The sequence below is a fragment of the Scophthalmus maximus genome, chromosome 19 (assembly GCF_022379125.1).
Source record: "Scophthalmus maximus strain ysfricsl-2021 chromosome 19, ASM2237912v1, whole genome shotgun sequence".
Lineage (NCBI taxonomy): Eukaryota > Metazoa > Chordata > Actinopteri > Pleuronectiformes > Scophthalmidae > Scophthalmus > Scophthalmus maximus.
The window spans coordinates 3,256,313-3,272,674 of NC_061533.1; the positions used below are offsets into that span (position 1 = coordinate 3,256,313).

At 42.3% G+C, this 16,362-nt stretch overlaps 2 protein-coding genes across 2 annotated transcripts; one reads left to right on the forward strand and one right to left on the reverse strand.

Annotated features, from left to right (window-relative positions):
• Positions 1-355: 355 nt before the first annotated feature.
• Positions 356-7,076, forward strand: rnf215 (ring finger protein 215). Its single transcript, XM_035638779.2, has 10 exons — positions 356-1,476; positions 2,431-2,592; positions 2,694-2,774; positions 2,884-2,969; positions 3,626-3,680; positions 3,812-3,916; positions 4,155-4,271; positions 4,548-4,691; positions 4,812-4,914; positions 5,419-7,076. The coding sequence occupies exons 1-10, from the start codon at positions 1,240-1,242 to the stop codon at positions 5,439-5,441; spliced, it is 1,113 nt and encodes a 370-aa protein (XP_035494672.1). The 5' UTR covers positions 356-1,239; the 3' UTR covers positions 5,442-7,076.
• On the reverse strand, positions 6,593-15,576 carry ascc2 (activating signal cointegrator 1 complex subunit 2). Its single transcript, XM_035638775.2, has 19 exons — positions 15,421-15,576; positions 14,029-14,135; positions 13,731-13,889; positions 13,205-13,378; positions 12,893-13,022; positions 12,532-12,599; positions 12,259-12,369; positions 11,492-11,604; positions 11,312-11,386; positions 11,113-11,217; positions 10,951-11,019; positions 10,572-10,646; positions 9,896-10,142; positions 9,459-9,655; positions 9,058-9,177; positions 8,647-8,868; positions 8,443-8,524; positions 7,934-8,025; positions 6,593-7,545 (listed from the first exon to the last, which is right to left on the reverse strand). Exons 2-19 carry the CDS (start codon positions 14,110-14,112, stop codon positions 7,374-7,376), a joined length of 2,295 nt encoding a protein of 764 aa, XP_035494668.2. The 5' UTR covers positions 14,113-14,135; positions 15,421-15,576; the 3' UTR covers positions 6,593-7,373.
• Between the last annotated feature and the right edge of the window lie 786 nt (positions 15,577-16,362).

The window sequence follows — 16,362 nt, forward strand, 5'->3', positions numbered from 1 at the left end:
AGGAGGGTCACTCTGAGCGAAAAAAAAAGAAAAAGGAGGAACCACAGAGAAGAGAAGCCCCGCCCCCTTTTTTTTTTTTTCCAACCGTCACATGCGTCTGTGTTTTTGTAAGTCTTTATGAAAAACCTTACATAATATTGTCCATGTTATGAAAAAAATGGATATCTGAACCAATGTTTTGATTCAATATGATTTTTTAAAAATAATTATTATATTTATTCTTCATGTGCAACCATTGCTACTGCTCTGAACATAGTATTTATATTTTTATATTTTTCTTATATTTTGTACATTCATACTGCTTTTTTAAAATTCTTTAAATTTCTTTCTGTTCTGCTATATTCTGTCCACTATGCTGCCGGAACGACCAAATTTCCCCATTGTGGGACAAATAATCGTGTATCTTATCTTATCTTAATATAGGCACCTAATCATAACAGAGATTATATATAAGAGCACTTTTCACATAGAGCAGGTTTTAAACCAAGTGGCAACCTAACCTGCCGTGACTTCGTCACCAGTTGGTTTGTGAGCTGCAGGTTTTTTAAGCCTCGCGTTTGTCCGGTGCCATCTCGGATTTTATTGAATCCAGAATTAACAGGCTCATCCACCTACACTTGCAACCGTGCACATATTTGGACGGTACTAGCTGTCAATCACGAGCCTAGCCTGTAAGGCTGGCGAATCTGTAGGAATTTTTATTATTATCATTATTATTATTGTTGCTGTTGTTGTTTTGGCTATATAGTGGCCTCTAGCGGTGAAAAAACTAAACTCATCCTCCCTTTCCAAGCGTCCAAAAGAACCTACGGTGGCCTGCAGGTAACTTAAAAAAATTAAAAAACGCAAAATACCCCTGTGTAGAGCCTGTTTAGGTTTGTCCCTTCTGGGCTTCTGTAGAAACCTGCCGGACTCTGTGGAAGGAGTTTAAACAACATGTCCTGGCATGTGGACATCAACAATCGTTGTTCCAGTTCACTTATACACCAGTGAAAATATAATTTCGACTTTTATGTTCAATTTCTACCGATATATCTTCCTAAATCCTTCCACTCTGGACCGTTTATCGGAAACCGCGAAACAAGATGATGATCCTACCTCGTCTTCCGCTTGGAGCCGGAAGTCGCCTTCGCTTGTTTACATTCTTCGAGGGGCGAAACAAAACGCGCTCCGCTTTCTTTTTTATATTTATGAACATTTTTCGTTGCATTTTATTCTTGTAATTTATTTGCTCGGACCATGTTTTCGTCTCGCTGCTGCCGCGGCGGCGGCGGTTGTCTCTGGGTGACGTTGCCGCTCCTGCTGCTGCTGCGGTGGTCGGGTCAGCTGGTCGCCGCGGAGCTGGTCGCTCAGGTGGAGGTTTTCCTGGAGCAGCGGCCCGGCGTCAGCGCCCTGCTCCAGGGGGACGTGGTGGAGTCCAGCGGGGGCGGCCGGAGCTCCGAGGACCGGGAGGAGCTGGACGGGGAGCTGGTCCTGGTGAGTGCTTGTCCGTTACCTGCTAATAGAGCTACAACAATTTTGCATTAACAGGCATTTTCTTATGGTCAATACAATAATCACTTACCATGTAATGTCAAAATATTACTCAATTTTTTTTTGTCCATTTTAACCAAAGCATTCAACTTGAATCTCAAAATGAAAATAGTAATGATATATTAAATATGAATATGCAAGCTGCTGTGAAAAAAAAAATATATACAATCATAATAGCAGATTTTCATCTTTCTGAATAAATATTCTGGTATATTCAGACTTGGAAAATATGCCACTTCAAATAAAACCACTTCAAATAAAGTTCACAAAAAAAAGTTCGTAGTCCTGTGTTATACTTCAGTAAATTTAATATTTTTGGGTTCTGGACTGTAGACATAAGCATGTGTTCTAGGTAGAGCTGCAACAGTTAATCAATTAATCGATTAGTAATCGACTACTAAATTAATCGCCAACTATTTTGGTAATCGATTAAGTCGTTTTTATGGAAAAACAGATTCAATATTCTCTTATTTCAGCTTCATAAATGTGAATATTTTCTGGTTTCTTTGCTCCTGGACCAAACAACTAATCGATTAATCGAGAAAATAATCGGCAGATGAATCGATTATGAAAATAATCGTTAGTTGCAGCCCTAGTTCTAGGAAATTATGGAAGACATTTCCCACAGTTTGCTGACGTTTCATAGACAAACTGATTTACCAGCTAATTGAGGAAATAATTTGCAATTTAAACGGTAATGAAAAACATCATGTGCAGCCCTTAAAGTATGACTATCAATTCTGTAAACAGTCCCCGAGCAAGGCTGCTTCCTCAGCACACGCTCGGAGGCTTTGCGCTCTCAAAGCTTATGATAGCCCCCATTCATATCCATGTTCTTTTTTATAATTGGTAAGTTGCATATCTGACAACGGTCCACCCTGTTTTCTATCCTTATAGGTCCGAGACGAGGAGACGCAGGTGAGTGGAGGAAAAGGGGAGGAGGACGACGACGCCGCCAAAGAGCAGGAGCCGTGGATCGGCCTGGTGCCCGTGGAGATGGACGACAGCAAAGCCTCCACTGGGAACCAGGAGTCCTTCGCTGACGCCATGGTCAATAAAGTGAGTGTGTGTGGTCGCTGCATGCTGGGAGTTATACATTTTTGGAGTATGTGAGTTAAATGCCTGACATGTTATATTTATCTGTTATATCTGTGCTCAAGATGAAGCGAGCCTTGGTCCTCGGAGCTTCGGCGCTGATCATTCTGGCTCTCAACCAGAAAACCGTCACCGACGTGAAAGATGTGAGTCATTACGTGAAGATTCAGCTTTCAAAACTGAGGTCCAGGCCTGACATTAGTCCTTGTTTGTCCAGCTCAATGTTTACAAGCTAACAACATCTTCGTGTTGCAGATGGATTTGTCTCAGGCGCTGTCCAAGCCCATCATTGTGATCCAGACGTCTGAAAATGTCACGAAGCTGATCGGAGCTCTGCTCAGGTACAGAGCGACTTGCCGTCTCAGACACGTCGCACGACAACGGCTGCTGGGCTTTCCCTCGTATCTCAGATAAATACAACATAACACAGTTTGTTTCATGAATCAGATGAGTTATGTACTGTATAACGCATCGAGTTAATTTGCAAAGTTTGAATAACTGCTGCTGTTGGCCTTTTAAAATAACCAGCAGTGTCTCTTCTGCGTATCAAATTTTTAAGTTGTGAAAATTGGCACGGGATATCCGGTCAGAATTTTAAAATTGTTTACTTTGATTGATTGATTGACATTTCTAACTTCGGATAATAATTACATTTACCTTTTATGTTGTTTGATGGTAAAGGTCTTGAGGGACCATTTCTCTTAGGGTTTTTCTTAAATCACAAATGTATTTGCAAAGTTTGTACAGTTTATTATTTCGTGTTTTAATAAATGGCCACAGTCCTGGTCTAAATTCACATAGTTAAACTTGAGTGACTGACGCAAATTTCCCATTATTCATGTGGCCCGACGCCAGTGACACTCAATTTGCGCCTAGTCGCGTCTTTGTGTTGACTTTGAATGTAACCAACTGGTGCAAACAATTTGTTTGAACGTACCATGAGTGCGGTACCGAAATATTTTTCTGGCCCCTTACCATCCGGTTGATCTGTCCGCAGGGGCCTTCAGGCGACGGCGAAAATCACGTACAAGACAATCCTGCGGGACAACCTGGTGAGCGCCGTAGCAATCAAGCTTGACATGACAGTGTGTGTTGGTCAGCTGTTAGCACCCTCCAGTGGTGAGTGAACAGATGACAGGCTGAGAGCTGACAAGTGAGCACGTGCTGCTGTGTGTCCGGGCAGGGAGCCACGCTCACGCTGTGGTCCAGCTGTGGCCGGTCGAGAGGCGGGCGCTACGGAGAGTGGCAGGGGCTCATCTGCACGGGAGAGACCAACTCCCAGGTCCAGGTGGGGGGGAAGCAGAATTCAAACTACTGTTTCCAGGGTTTAGAATTAAATCAATTCATTGTTTTCTATTTTTAAAATCCGCAATTTGTATGTTTATTTCGATTTTTATGGGAGTAAATGTCTAGGAAAAGCAGTAACGCAAAAACATCCAGGCATGAAAAAAAATATTCTGCAGTGTCGTGAGACAGACTGATGAGCAGTTTTATTTAAAATGAACGGTGAATTCTCGTGTCTGTAGAAGTACCTGCAGCAGCTGTGGGACACCGTCCTCCTGGTGGCCCTGATCCTCAGCACCGGCGTCATCGTTCAGGCTCGCTGGCAGAACCAGGACCAGCAGCGCAACGACGACTTGGAGGTAAACTCTCATCGAGATCCCGCCGAGATTCCCGTCGCACTTTTATTTCACGTCGACCGGCTTCGTAATCGCTGTTGTTTTCAGTGAAAACAAAGAAGCGACTCAATGTCTGCGTGGAAAATTTAAGGGGAAAAAGCCTAAAACGTATCCTGCAACTGTTGCCTCTTGTCGCCAAGTGTCGGTGTGAAGTCATAACCACGATGTCACTGAGCTCTCAGACATTTTCCGCTGAGACGCCGCGTGACGCTCTGCTGCGTCGTCGCGTTTCTTCTTCAGCTGCTGCCGAAGCAGGACGTTCTGAAGACGATGTTGTCGCTGAAGACCAAGACGTACCGTCAGCCCAAACCCTGGTGCGACCCGTCGCAGCCGGCGGAGACGGACAACTGCGCCGTGTGTCTGGAGGCGTTCAACAACAACCAGGTCAGCCGGCGCTCCTCGGCGAATTTAAACTTCTGCGACATAGGATAACCGTGATCTGTGAATACGTGATGTGACGTGTAACAGTTGGTACCATCTCGTCTGGTGTCGTCCTCGTCTCAGTGTCTGCGGGTGTTGCCGTGTCTTCACGAGTACCACAGAGAGTGCGTGGACCCCTGGCTGCTGCTGCAACACACCTGTCCTCTGTGCAAACGCAGCATCCTCAGTGAGTTCACATCACATCACACACTGCGTCGCACACAGTATTATTTTAAACCTCAAAGCTTAAGTTGATTAAGTCTTTTTGTGTGTATTAGTGATTACATTGTGTTATTCCAGTTCTTTCTGATTCGAGGCTGCAGGATGAATTTTGAAAAGACATTTTCTGAATCATCAACTTTGAGTCGGCGCTCCTGCAGCAGCAGCTCCTTCGTACAAAATATGTGCAGTGTCAAATGATTCCTTTTTTTTAATCCAGGTAAAAAGTCTCTTTGAGATTCAAATAATATTTTCATTATTAATCTGTTAATTTCCAAAAAATGTTAGGTATCGTCAGCAGTTTAAGTCCCAGATATTTAGTTTCACATCACCAAAAAAATATGACAATTTAAAAAAAACATGTACATTTGAGAAGCTGAGACCAGAACGTTTCTCAATCAAAAACTGTTGACGCACTAATTTAGAAGATTATAGACACAATTTAAAATCTTTTTCATTTTCCTCTTCACAGGCAGCGTCTGCAAAGACAGTTAACGGTCGCCTCACCTCCTACACCGTCGCCGGACCAAGGAATCGACGCTCGGTGACACCACTCCAGTAGCCGTTAGGGTTTTTTATTTTTAACTGACCTCGCCTCTTCCTCCTTCCAGCGATGGATCGTGGGAGCAAACGGAAAAACTTCTCACAGCAGCTGCCTGCGCCGTCAGAGGACCGCGGAGCAGCCGGATGTCGACGTAGGAACACGAATACTATGAAGTACTGTACTGGTACTGTTGTGTATGAACAGTACTTCTTCCTGGAATCATGTTACTGTACAGTTGTGGAACTGTTTGTATGTGTGATTATGATGTGACTTCACACAATCGCACTTGACTAAAGCAACTAAACACGTTTGTTTTTTTAACGCGGATAAGCTCAGTGAGAATTCTTGAGTTCGAGTCGTTTCAGTGATTTAAAAACGTACTGAGCGTCTGGTGACGTAACTTTAGGTCGATAACAAACTTATCGAGTGGACTTACAGACTTTACCATGACTGATCTCATCTAAACGTCCAAACTAGTTACTTTCAGTGAAATGTGAGTCGAAGCGTTTCTGTAGTTTTAGTGTCCTCAAACTTGCCTTATTGCACAAATTCACCTCCTTTACTGTGGTTTGAAACTTGATGTTTATGTCTGCAGCTGATTTTAGGCTCGAACAGTCAGATGGTTTAGATGTTAAACAGACTGCGGCCGCAGCTTCGGGCGCATTTTCCCCGGGTTTTTTTTATGTTTAGATGGTTTTGGGTGACGACGTCAGTGAAGTTTGTGACAGCAGACTCAAACATGAGAGAACTGTCTGTCTTAAAATGGATTTACACTCGACACCTCCACCTGTTGCGCCACCGCAGCGCCAGACTATTTTATGCCTGCGCTTCAGGCGGGTCGCACACAGTGCAGTCTTCTCCTAAACTAAAGGTATCGCTGCTGAGAAAAGACTATGTACACCGCTGCAATCGCGACAAGAAGAAGCATAAATCCAGCTTTCATGTGACTTCTTCCTCCTCTGACATAACGGCTACACAGTTAATCCAAAATAATTATATTCACAATTTCAAACAACATCTGTGCAAATTTTCCATGTGATGAAAAAAAAGCATCAACTCCGACACGTTCTACTTCTGAAGGACGAGTCCGAGTCAAACGATGTCAAAAACATTGTAGTATTGTATTTATTGTTGCAATGTCAACTCCAAAAAGCAATTACATGTGCTTTTCTTTTTGTGTTTGCTCTGATAGATCTGTTCTCTCTATAGAAAATAGTCTGTGCATGGCGACGTGTAGGAGGTTTCTTTTTTCCCTTCAGCTCGTCTTGACAGACGTGAGGCTCTTCTGTACGGCACGTGCTTCCAAACACCAACACGTCAGAGACGTTTCGTTTTGATTATTGTGAACCGGCTGGACGACGTCACGAGGACAGTCGGCCGCTGACATCCAGACGTGAACAACACGTCGGTAATTGTTCTTCCAGCTACAGAAGGAACTGCAGTCTCTCTCTACTAAGAAAAACCCTGGTTGTCTCATCCTTTGTTTTCCTATGTTGTCTACTTCATGATTATGATGTCAAAAGAAGCTTCTTTCAATCACAACCGATCTTAATGATAATAAACTGATTTGTTACTTGGCAAAAATAGAGCGCTCTTATTCTTCTGTCCTCAGAACTTTGGTTATAAACGAGCTGTAAAAAGAAAAAAACAGCAGATGTTCAGAGTCTCGGCCCAAAGTGCCAAAGAAAGTCTGTGAACTAATTCAACTTTTTCTCCCCAACGACTGAAAAGCTTTTCGCTTCTGGACTGGAGCGCGAACAAAAAGTCACAACTAATCAAACCCAGAGCATGAACCTTCTTCCCCCCTCAACCGTCGTCTTCCTTCCTTCCTACCATCATCTGTCCGGTTGGGCTCGAGCGGCGGCGGGGCCGTAACACGCAGATCAGGACGGGATCATGCCCTTGTTCCTCTTGCGGTCGGCCATGTTGCGTCGGTTGTGGTTGGCCCCGCGGCCCTTGTTGGCTTCCTTCTTGCGTCGGTCCAGGAATGTGTCCGTGGTCTGACCTTGGCCTTTGGGTTGGCCGACGACGTTGCTGGTGCGCTCCGGTCGGAAACTGGGAGACAAGGATGAAAGGACGTGAGCAAAAGTGTAGATGGGGGTTTATCTTTTATGCATTTTAAATTTTTTCACATGAAGAGAAAGAACAATTTAAAGTTTCTTATAACAATATAATATATCATACCAAGCCTACTTTTCATTTATTGATTGCAGACGGATCATTAGTTTTCTAAAATCTTTAGATTCACGTCTGTTTAGACTTCAGTCTGGAAACACAAATATCTTTCCATACTTTTCCATACTGCCAAGATCATACTTCTACGGCAGAGGGCTTTAACTTTAGATCCTCAAATTCAGAAATGGAAAATCTTATAAAACATAAAAAGTCAGGTAAAATGCTTGAATAGGAAAGCAGGAGAGTCGACCGGAGTAAAGTCTTTTACCCTTTCCTCTGGTGCATGGCTGCTCTCCTGGCCTCAGCTCGCTCCCTCAGCAGAGCCGGGTCCTGCACAAACTGGTCCCTGTTCACGTTGCTCTGGAGGGAAAATTAATTAATTCACGTGTAAGTTGGGAAGTCACAAAGGAAGGAAGATTAAAAGGAAATAGAAAGGCCGCCCACACAGTTTAAACACATTTCATTCCAAAAGATGACAAAACATTTAGGAACACAAAGCTTCCTGAAACACTTTTTAAAGGGACAGTAAGCGATTTTGTAAAAAGCTTGTCTCTCTTTGTTGTGGTTGATTTTTTTTGACTTCACAAAAGTGAATTGGATTAAAATCGTGTATTGCCCCTTTAAATTAATTATTTTTGCCAACTTTCCAGGTTCATGCATTGATACTGAAACATGTAAAAAAAAAAATATTAAACTAAAATCATTAGGCTTTAAAAAAGGATCAAAGAGAAGGGTTTTTTTGCTGGAATTTTGAATTTTTTAAAAAGATTTCAGTACTTGTAACGGCTCCTCCTCTTCATCCTCCTCCTCTTCCTCTGGTTTATTTGCTTTTCTCAATATCTGTGGAATCGTGAACGGCCTGCAGGAAAACAGGAAGACACAAGGACATAATCCAAATTTAGAATATCCCTACTGTTTGAATTTTACATCTGTGTCACAGTTAAAGAGACGGACAAAAAAAAAATGATAACTGTGACTCACCTTCGGTTGAGTAAACTATCTCCGTCCAGGTCATTGGCTCCCACTTGGCTCATGTCGTAGGTGTCGTCGTACTCGTCGTCGTAGTCCTCGCCCAGGCCATAGGCAGCTTCGCCGGGCTCGATGACGACCTCGTCCACCACCGTCTCGTAGGCCTGGTACCGAGCTCGCTGCTCATCGATGTGCCGCTTGTCGTTCAGCATCTCTCGCGAGTCCTCCCCTTTCCTGCGGGAGACAGAAACAAAACCATGGGAGACGTTGAAACTCGACCTCGTGTTTTTCCACTTCCTTTAAATGTACAGACAGTTTGAGTTGTGGCTCTCAAAAATTTTTCCAGGAGGAGCAAGGCAAAAAAAGTGCAATTATATAAAAGGAGTCCAGGGCATTTTTAGTTTTGACCAGTGAGCTTTTTACCTCCTGCCCTTCCAGACACGGGACATGTCCACCTGGTCCCGGCGGAAGACGTCAAACTCGTCGTCGTCGAACACGTTGGATCTGTTGCTCAGGAGACTTGGGAGCTCTTCTTTCACGGGCCTGGGAATATGAAACAAAACATGACATCATATTTAGCTGTCTGATCTGATCTACACAGATAGATTTGTTCAGTGTTGTGATACAAATAAAAAAGCTAAGAAAAAAACGACCCTGATCTTATCATGTTCTAAAGATTGAAATGCGAGGTAATGTGTACTATTTTAAAAAGAAAATTCCACTGGCTGAAAAACCAAAAAATAACTTTCTGGTCAAAAACAGAACAGAATCCACTAGAATCTCTGCATTTCATTTTCTGTAAAGCCTGTTGCGCGTCGCGTCACCTTGGCATGGCTCGGTCCAGCTTGTCCAGGCTCGGGGCCAACCGGTCCTCCAGGATGTTGTTGATGACCAGCTCCGAGTTGTAGTCGTACTCCTGCAGACAGGCCATCACGAAGCCCTCGCCCAGATCGGGCAGCAGCTCGCGGATGCACGTCAGCAGAGACTCCAGCTCTGCCGTGCTCATAGGACACATGGCGCCCTATGAAAACACACACAACACCAAAAACTACACTGTAAATGTCCTGAAACACACCATTTTATTAATTCATTATTCCCAGCGACTAAAACTTTAAGAACAGAAATACCCACCATGCAACTCACTCATTTCGTCTAGATTTGAATGAATCCATCTGTTTTTATTTAAGTTTATTCAATACTCTTCAGTTTTATTAATTGATGAATTAACTGTCAATCTCTTTTCAACAATCGCAGAACTCACGTTGTTTCCTTTCTGGGGAACGTCCAACATGGCCTCCGCTCCCTCCACACGCTCCTCTCCCGGTTCCCGCACCTCCCGAGGTCTACAGCTGCCCGAAGAGGCAGCGGCAGCCCCGCCCGCTGCTCCCTGATTGGCCGAAAACGATGAGGCGGCGTTGGAGCGAATCTGGCTCGAAGGTTTCCGCCGCCCGACGCTGTCCCAGGCACTTTCCACCCCCTGCAGCAGGTAGGACGTCCTGGTCTCATCGCTGAAGGAAAACCAGCGGTTAAGGAAGAAATGCAGCAACAAAACTGATACTGAAGGATTTATAGTTAGGCTATAAAAAAATTTAAAGGCGTTGAGACGACTCCTCCATCTTGGATGATGTCTCTCCAACACAACAGGCAGTCGACTGGAATTGTTCCTGCCACAATAAACATAATCTAATATTGTTTTAATTTTGTTTTTATCGCACAAACACAAGAAAACAATTTACTTCAAACTGTCAATGTGTTTTGAAATATTAAATCTATATCTGTACATATAGATATAGATATTTCAAAGCTGCAGATATGTGTCTCCAATTTAATTTATATGATTTATTAAAAAACTTTTGTTTAGAGAGTAAAGTGAATCGGTCGTTTTGCAGACGTCACTACTCGACGACTAGTGATTTCTGTGAGGCTGATGAGGATACATGACGGGCAGCGCCTGCTGCAGGAGGCTGATGTCGTCCACGAGGGGGAACTGCTCGTCGTAATCTGACAGGAACCTGGGAAGACAACAAAACCGGTAAAAAGTCTATTTTCAAATTTTTGTTTTATACAAACATGAGAAAGAAAGTCGAAAAATTGTGTTTTGTATTTCAAGGAAATACATCACTTCAGGATCACCACAGTAGATACAGTTTCCTCAAAGGACGAAAACTGGGGACTGGTACAACTAAAAAATATATAATCAAAGTATTATGAAACAAATGGCTAAATATTTATCATGTGGCTTTAAAAAAAAAAGATCAGGCAAACTAACTACTTAGATTAAACGGGGACAGATCTCAACTGTTCTGGTCGTCTCACCTTTTTTCAGGTAAGAAAGATGTGAAGTGCTGTAGGAGTTCCTCTGCAGACGTCTGCATATTTTCTCTCCTGCAAGGCATTAGCAGAATGAATGTGTGAATTGGTGTGTGTGTGTAGTAGTGGTGGTAATCCAGTTTAATGACGAGTGTTCGGAGTCCTCACCCCTCCAGGATCGGTTGCAGGCAGGTGTGGTGCAGCAGCAGGTGAGCGCACTCCACCATTTTGCGACAGGAGTGGGATAACCTCTTCCACAAGTCCTCCTGAAGTCTGGGAGGATGAAGGTTTAGGGGACATTTATTCACTGTCGGCAGGGGCCAGTGGGAAGTTTGGCTTAGCATTTTACACATTAGCAGATTCTCACCCTTTATCATCAAAGTTTCTCCTCCTCACCGCCTTCTCGAGATCAGGCACAGCGGTCTCATAAAACCAGGTCAGTCTGACAGGAGGAAAACAAAAAAAAATCATCATGAAAAGATTTCATGCAGTTAAAGCTAAACATGAGTGTCGAAGGAGCCAGTCGAGATGTTCTCCCCCCGTCTACCTGCCGAGGAAGCCGTGGGAGTAGAAGGTGGAGCAGGCAGCAGGAAATATGTCCAGGAAGGCGTGGATGGTGGTGGTCGAGTCGCACAGATACAAAAGTATATCTACAAGTTCCTAGGATGGAAAAGAAAAGAAAGACACACACAAGGATATCAGCGGCAGTGCATGAAAATAAAATCAGCCCCTGCTTGATACTTCAGCAAATACTCCAGCCCACAGCCAAGCCCAAGTGGTTTCAACGACAATATCACAACATAAATAATCTAAATAATTCCTTTAAAGCTTAAGAAAATATATAAGAAGCATCATTAGAATTTATTTGGCAAGTTTAAGAATTCATGTCTCCAAACATTTGTAAAAAAAGTAAGACCTTAACAGGTTTCATCAGAATAAATCAACAATGCGTCCAAACCAAAATAAACTATTTTATAAATAAAGACTACACTGATGCTTTTAACTTTTATGTGAAGACAAGACAACAAAAACTTAAAACCTTACTTCTGATACATAGATTAGATCATTGGTATGCAATGTGCAGATTACCTACAGATTACAGATTACCTGGCTGAAGGAAGATATTCCGCGAAAAGTAGGTGGTGATGAAAACAGAACAAATCCATTTTACCTCAACTGGAGTAGAAGTTAATTTACTTTCTCTGACTTTAATGATGTTTTTATACAAGAACGTGAGTAATAGATAAACGTGTACAGGTGTGTGTGTGTGTGTGTGTGTGTGTGTGTGTGTGTGTGTATATATATGTGTCTGACCTGCAGGCTCATGGTCATGGCAGTGAGCTGCTTGTGTTCATTCAGCTTCATTGGCTCCATGGCAGCGGCTTCACACTGAAGGCCGCACTTGTCCAGGATCGAGTCGAACACCTGAAGTTGATGGAGAAACTATAATATTCAATAAATCTCACACACGGACATTTACAACTCTTTGGAAAACTGACATAAAACTTCTTTTTTTTCATCACCAGTCTTGCCCGACCTCATATATAAATATGATGTTGTATTTTTCAAAATTAGTTTTTTTTTTACCATTAGCACAGTGGGCACAGTCTCATCCAGGTCAGTGTAGTAAGACGGTTGCTGGGTAAAGATGTTGTCTAGAAGGAATAAACACAAGACGTAACAGATACTACAACTTCATAACATTAATATAATGAATATGTGCAATCAAACAAATTCTTCATTTGTAAATCACAAACTTATTATTCTATTTTAAGATGGGGCGAATTGTGTATTACACCTTTTTTTTTAAACTGACTTCCAACTGCACGCGTCACGTTACCAATATGGTCCAGTCATGATGGGAGTGATCACGCCAGTGGTAAAAATTATGCAAGTTTTAATTAGCTCGAAAACAAAACAGACGTTACGGTCTTCTAAAACGGCTCACCGATCATCTTGTGCAGCAGCTGGCTGTTGCCCTTTCCGAACAGCACACACAGATCCATGATCTTTGGAATGTCAAAGAGGAAGTTTTGGTAGATTATTTCTCCAAAAACTGTCGGGGTGAGAAAGTTCTCCTAAAGGGACGAAGAGCAAAACAAAAACACACACACGCACAAGGCAACAGGTTATACTCCACACCAACTTGGCTTCATACTTGGATTTTACAGTAACAATACTATCACTGAAAAAAATCCCAACGTCATATCAATTGACTGATGAAGATTATTATTTCTTCTTTAAGAGTTAGATCCTATACCTTGGACTCTTTATGTGTGGCCATCCTCAGGAAAGTCAAGAAGACCACCCTGTGGACGGAGCGCTGCATCTCAGCCACCGCCGGGGAGGAGGGCAGGGCGGCGAGGTCCAGGCTCCGGGGGGCGTGACGCAGATACGAGTCCAGGCACGTATGCAGGGACTCGTCAAACACCACCTGGGGGAAAAGACCGTCCGCGGCAGCAGGGTGAGAGAATTCAACCCCCAACAATTCAAACTTCCTTCATGGGTGATATGTATTGTTCAAAGATTGTTCTTTGCTTTCTTTCTTGGGACACGAGCTGTGTACAATATTAGACAGAGGTTGCATGAACAAGTCTCTCCTGCCACCAGGTTATAATCCAAACAAAAATATGAACTTGTGTTGACGACGATTTATTTCCTGTAACATGCCTTTTCCTTTCTTTCTTATACATTGTGCCTGTGTGCATGTAATTTACTGCAGGCTCCTGTTCATTGAATCAAAAAGTTGTGGCAGAATTACAATAATAAGGAAATGAGTCCCTCACCTGGCACCAGAACTTGTCGTGGGGCAGCGCGAGCAGCCACTCCATGTCCTCCATGACGAATCGGGCATATTCCAAAAACTCCTCCACCTCGGCGGGAGAGCCGTCCTCCGGCGGCGGCTTGTAAGGCACAAAACATCGCTCCTCCTTCCTCTCCGGGTGCTGATGTAGAAAAACAAGGAAGCTCGGAATTTATTTGATTGTAGTGTTGTTCTAGTGTTTTTTGAGGGAGGGGCACAGTCTGAACATACATACATATATATATATATACAGTATATATACATCAGGAGAGCTGACTCACCAGTGCAGGCAGTGTGCGCTCTTTCCCCAGCGGGCCGGGCTCTGTCACCTGTTGCTCATCCAGTGGCACTCGGGCACAGGCCATGGCTTCACCTTCTCTGGGTTTGTCTACCAAACCATGTCAACAACAACAAAGTTCAAAAATACATTTAAACTTCTGTACATCAGTAGTCCCAGTGTACTTGTAGGTGTCAGGGTCTTATATTTTACTCTTCTTTAATAAGTTAAGTATTGTTCAAGAACAGAACACAACAAACTTTCGGTAACCGTTAATATCTCAGTTGCTAAACAATAATGTATATTTTAATTTAAAGTTCATTATATTTTCGTAAAGTGGCGATGCCTTCAGGTGTCTTGTTTAAAGTGGTAAAAGATAAATGTCTGATAACGACCTTCAGTTTATAATGACATAAAATTAAAATACAATATGCTCTGAACAGCCTGCAATCATATCAAATTATTAGTGTTGACAACAGGAAGAAATATTTAAAAAGATCTGCAACTAACAATTATTTTCATTATTGATTTATATGCCAATTATTTGAATCAATTACATGTTTAGTGTGTCAAATTGTGAAGACGGACAAACTCTTTTCAAGTGACGGCATTAAATTAAATTTTTGTTTGACAAACTGTAAAAAAAAAAAATTAACATTTTCTTTTAACTACAGCAGGAAATTAGAACTATGAATTTCTGGGGGGGGGGGGGAGGAATTTTGCCAGAAATGTGACTTTTTGGATTATCAAAATATTGATATATTACTGTGGATCAAACGATTAACTTTACCCTCAAGACCTTGGTGAAGGACTTTGAAAGACCTTCGACTGATTCTTTTTTTTCTGGAGTAAACCTTTTTCAGTTTGACCTCATTACCTCCTTCTTATTGAGGTGTGAAGACATCGAACGCGACTCACTGTGAGTCTGTGCATGATCAATGTCTGCTGACAGCCCCAACAACTCACTTTGAAACACATAAAGACTTCAATCGCGTGACATTTAAACCCTTTCAATAATCGCAAAGACCTTTTGTGAGGACAGCTGACAGCAGAGGTACACGCAGCTAAAGCTAACATTTTGTCAAACCTCGGCTAAAAACAGTTAGCCGGTTAGCTCGTTAAGTAAACAGGTGTCAAATGACAGTAGAGAAAGACGCCTTGTTAAAGACGTCAGCTTCCGTAGCTCGTTCGCGTGGATGACAGGTGGTTACTTTGCTTATTTGTGTCTTTAAAAACCTGCGTTTTCCAGCTGTGGTGACGGTGACAGCACGTTAAATGAATGGGACCGGCGGCTAACGTTGCTAACTACTTTAGCTAGCCGGTGACGTTTTAACCGTCTTCCGGTCACGCATATGGGAACAACTTCAACGGGAAATAAGTTGGCAAACACGTTCACCTCTTAATGTCAACGTCTGCGTGTCTGTCAAGACATCACACCCGAGTCCTCCTTCTTCTTCTTCTTCCACGCAACAGTTCCATCGGTTTCACAGACGCAGCTCGAATCACCTGTTGTCGGGAAGAGGAAGTGACGCGTGTGTGCAATGGAAACTATCATGTGACTTGTCTCCACCGCCCCCTGGTGGGCGCCAGAGGGCACAGCGGCGGCACTGAGTCATAAAAAAAACCCTGAAATAAAGATTAACAATAATATATTAAACTAAACGTCACAGTCCACACATTAAGCCTCTTAAATAATAACAATTATAGAATGTATCTATATAGCGCTTTTCATAATATTCAGAGACACTTTACATTATAAAAAATAAGATTAAAAAATGGTGGTGATTAGGTTTTAAATGATAGAAATAAGTCTTTCAATTCAATTAAAAAAAAATAAAACCATTTTATGCAGAGGTGAAATTCTAACCATATTATTTTTGATTGTTGTAAGATAACTTTAGTTACTTTGCAGATTAAAGAATAAAAATTCAAAACAAAAGTTATATACTTAAAGTATACATTAAGTTGTTTTTTGGTTTTTTTTCAAGGCCCATAACAGAATAATATATTACTCTCTGTTTGGATTATTAATGCATACATACACAAATGGCAACCGACCATGACGTCACCCATGGATTTGTAAACCGCCAGTGGCATTTTGGCTTTTTTTTTTTTTTTTTTGGGAGACCTAAGTCCAATGTTTGCAACTGAATTGTGGAGGATTAGAAGTATAAAGTTGGAAGATAATGGAAATATTGCAGTAAAGCACAAGTTCTTCAATGTTGATATTACCATGATTATATCGTGATATTATCACGATATAATCACTGACTCATTTTCAGTAACAATGAGGAACTGAGCTTGAGTTTTAAATTCAGTCCAGGCACAATATCTTAAG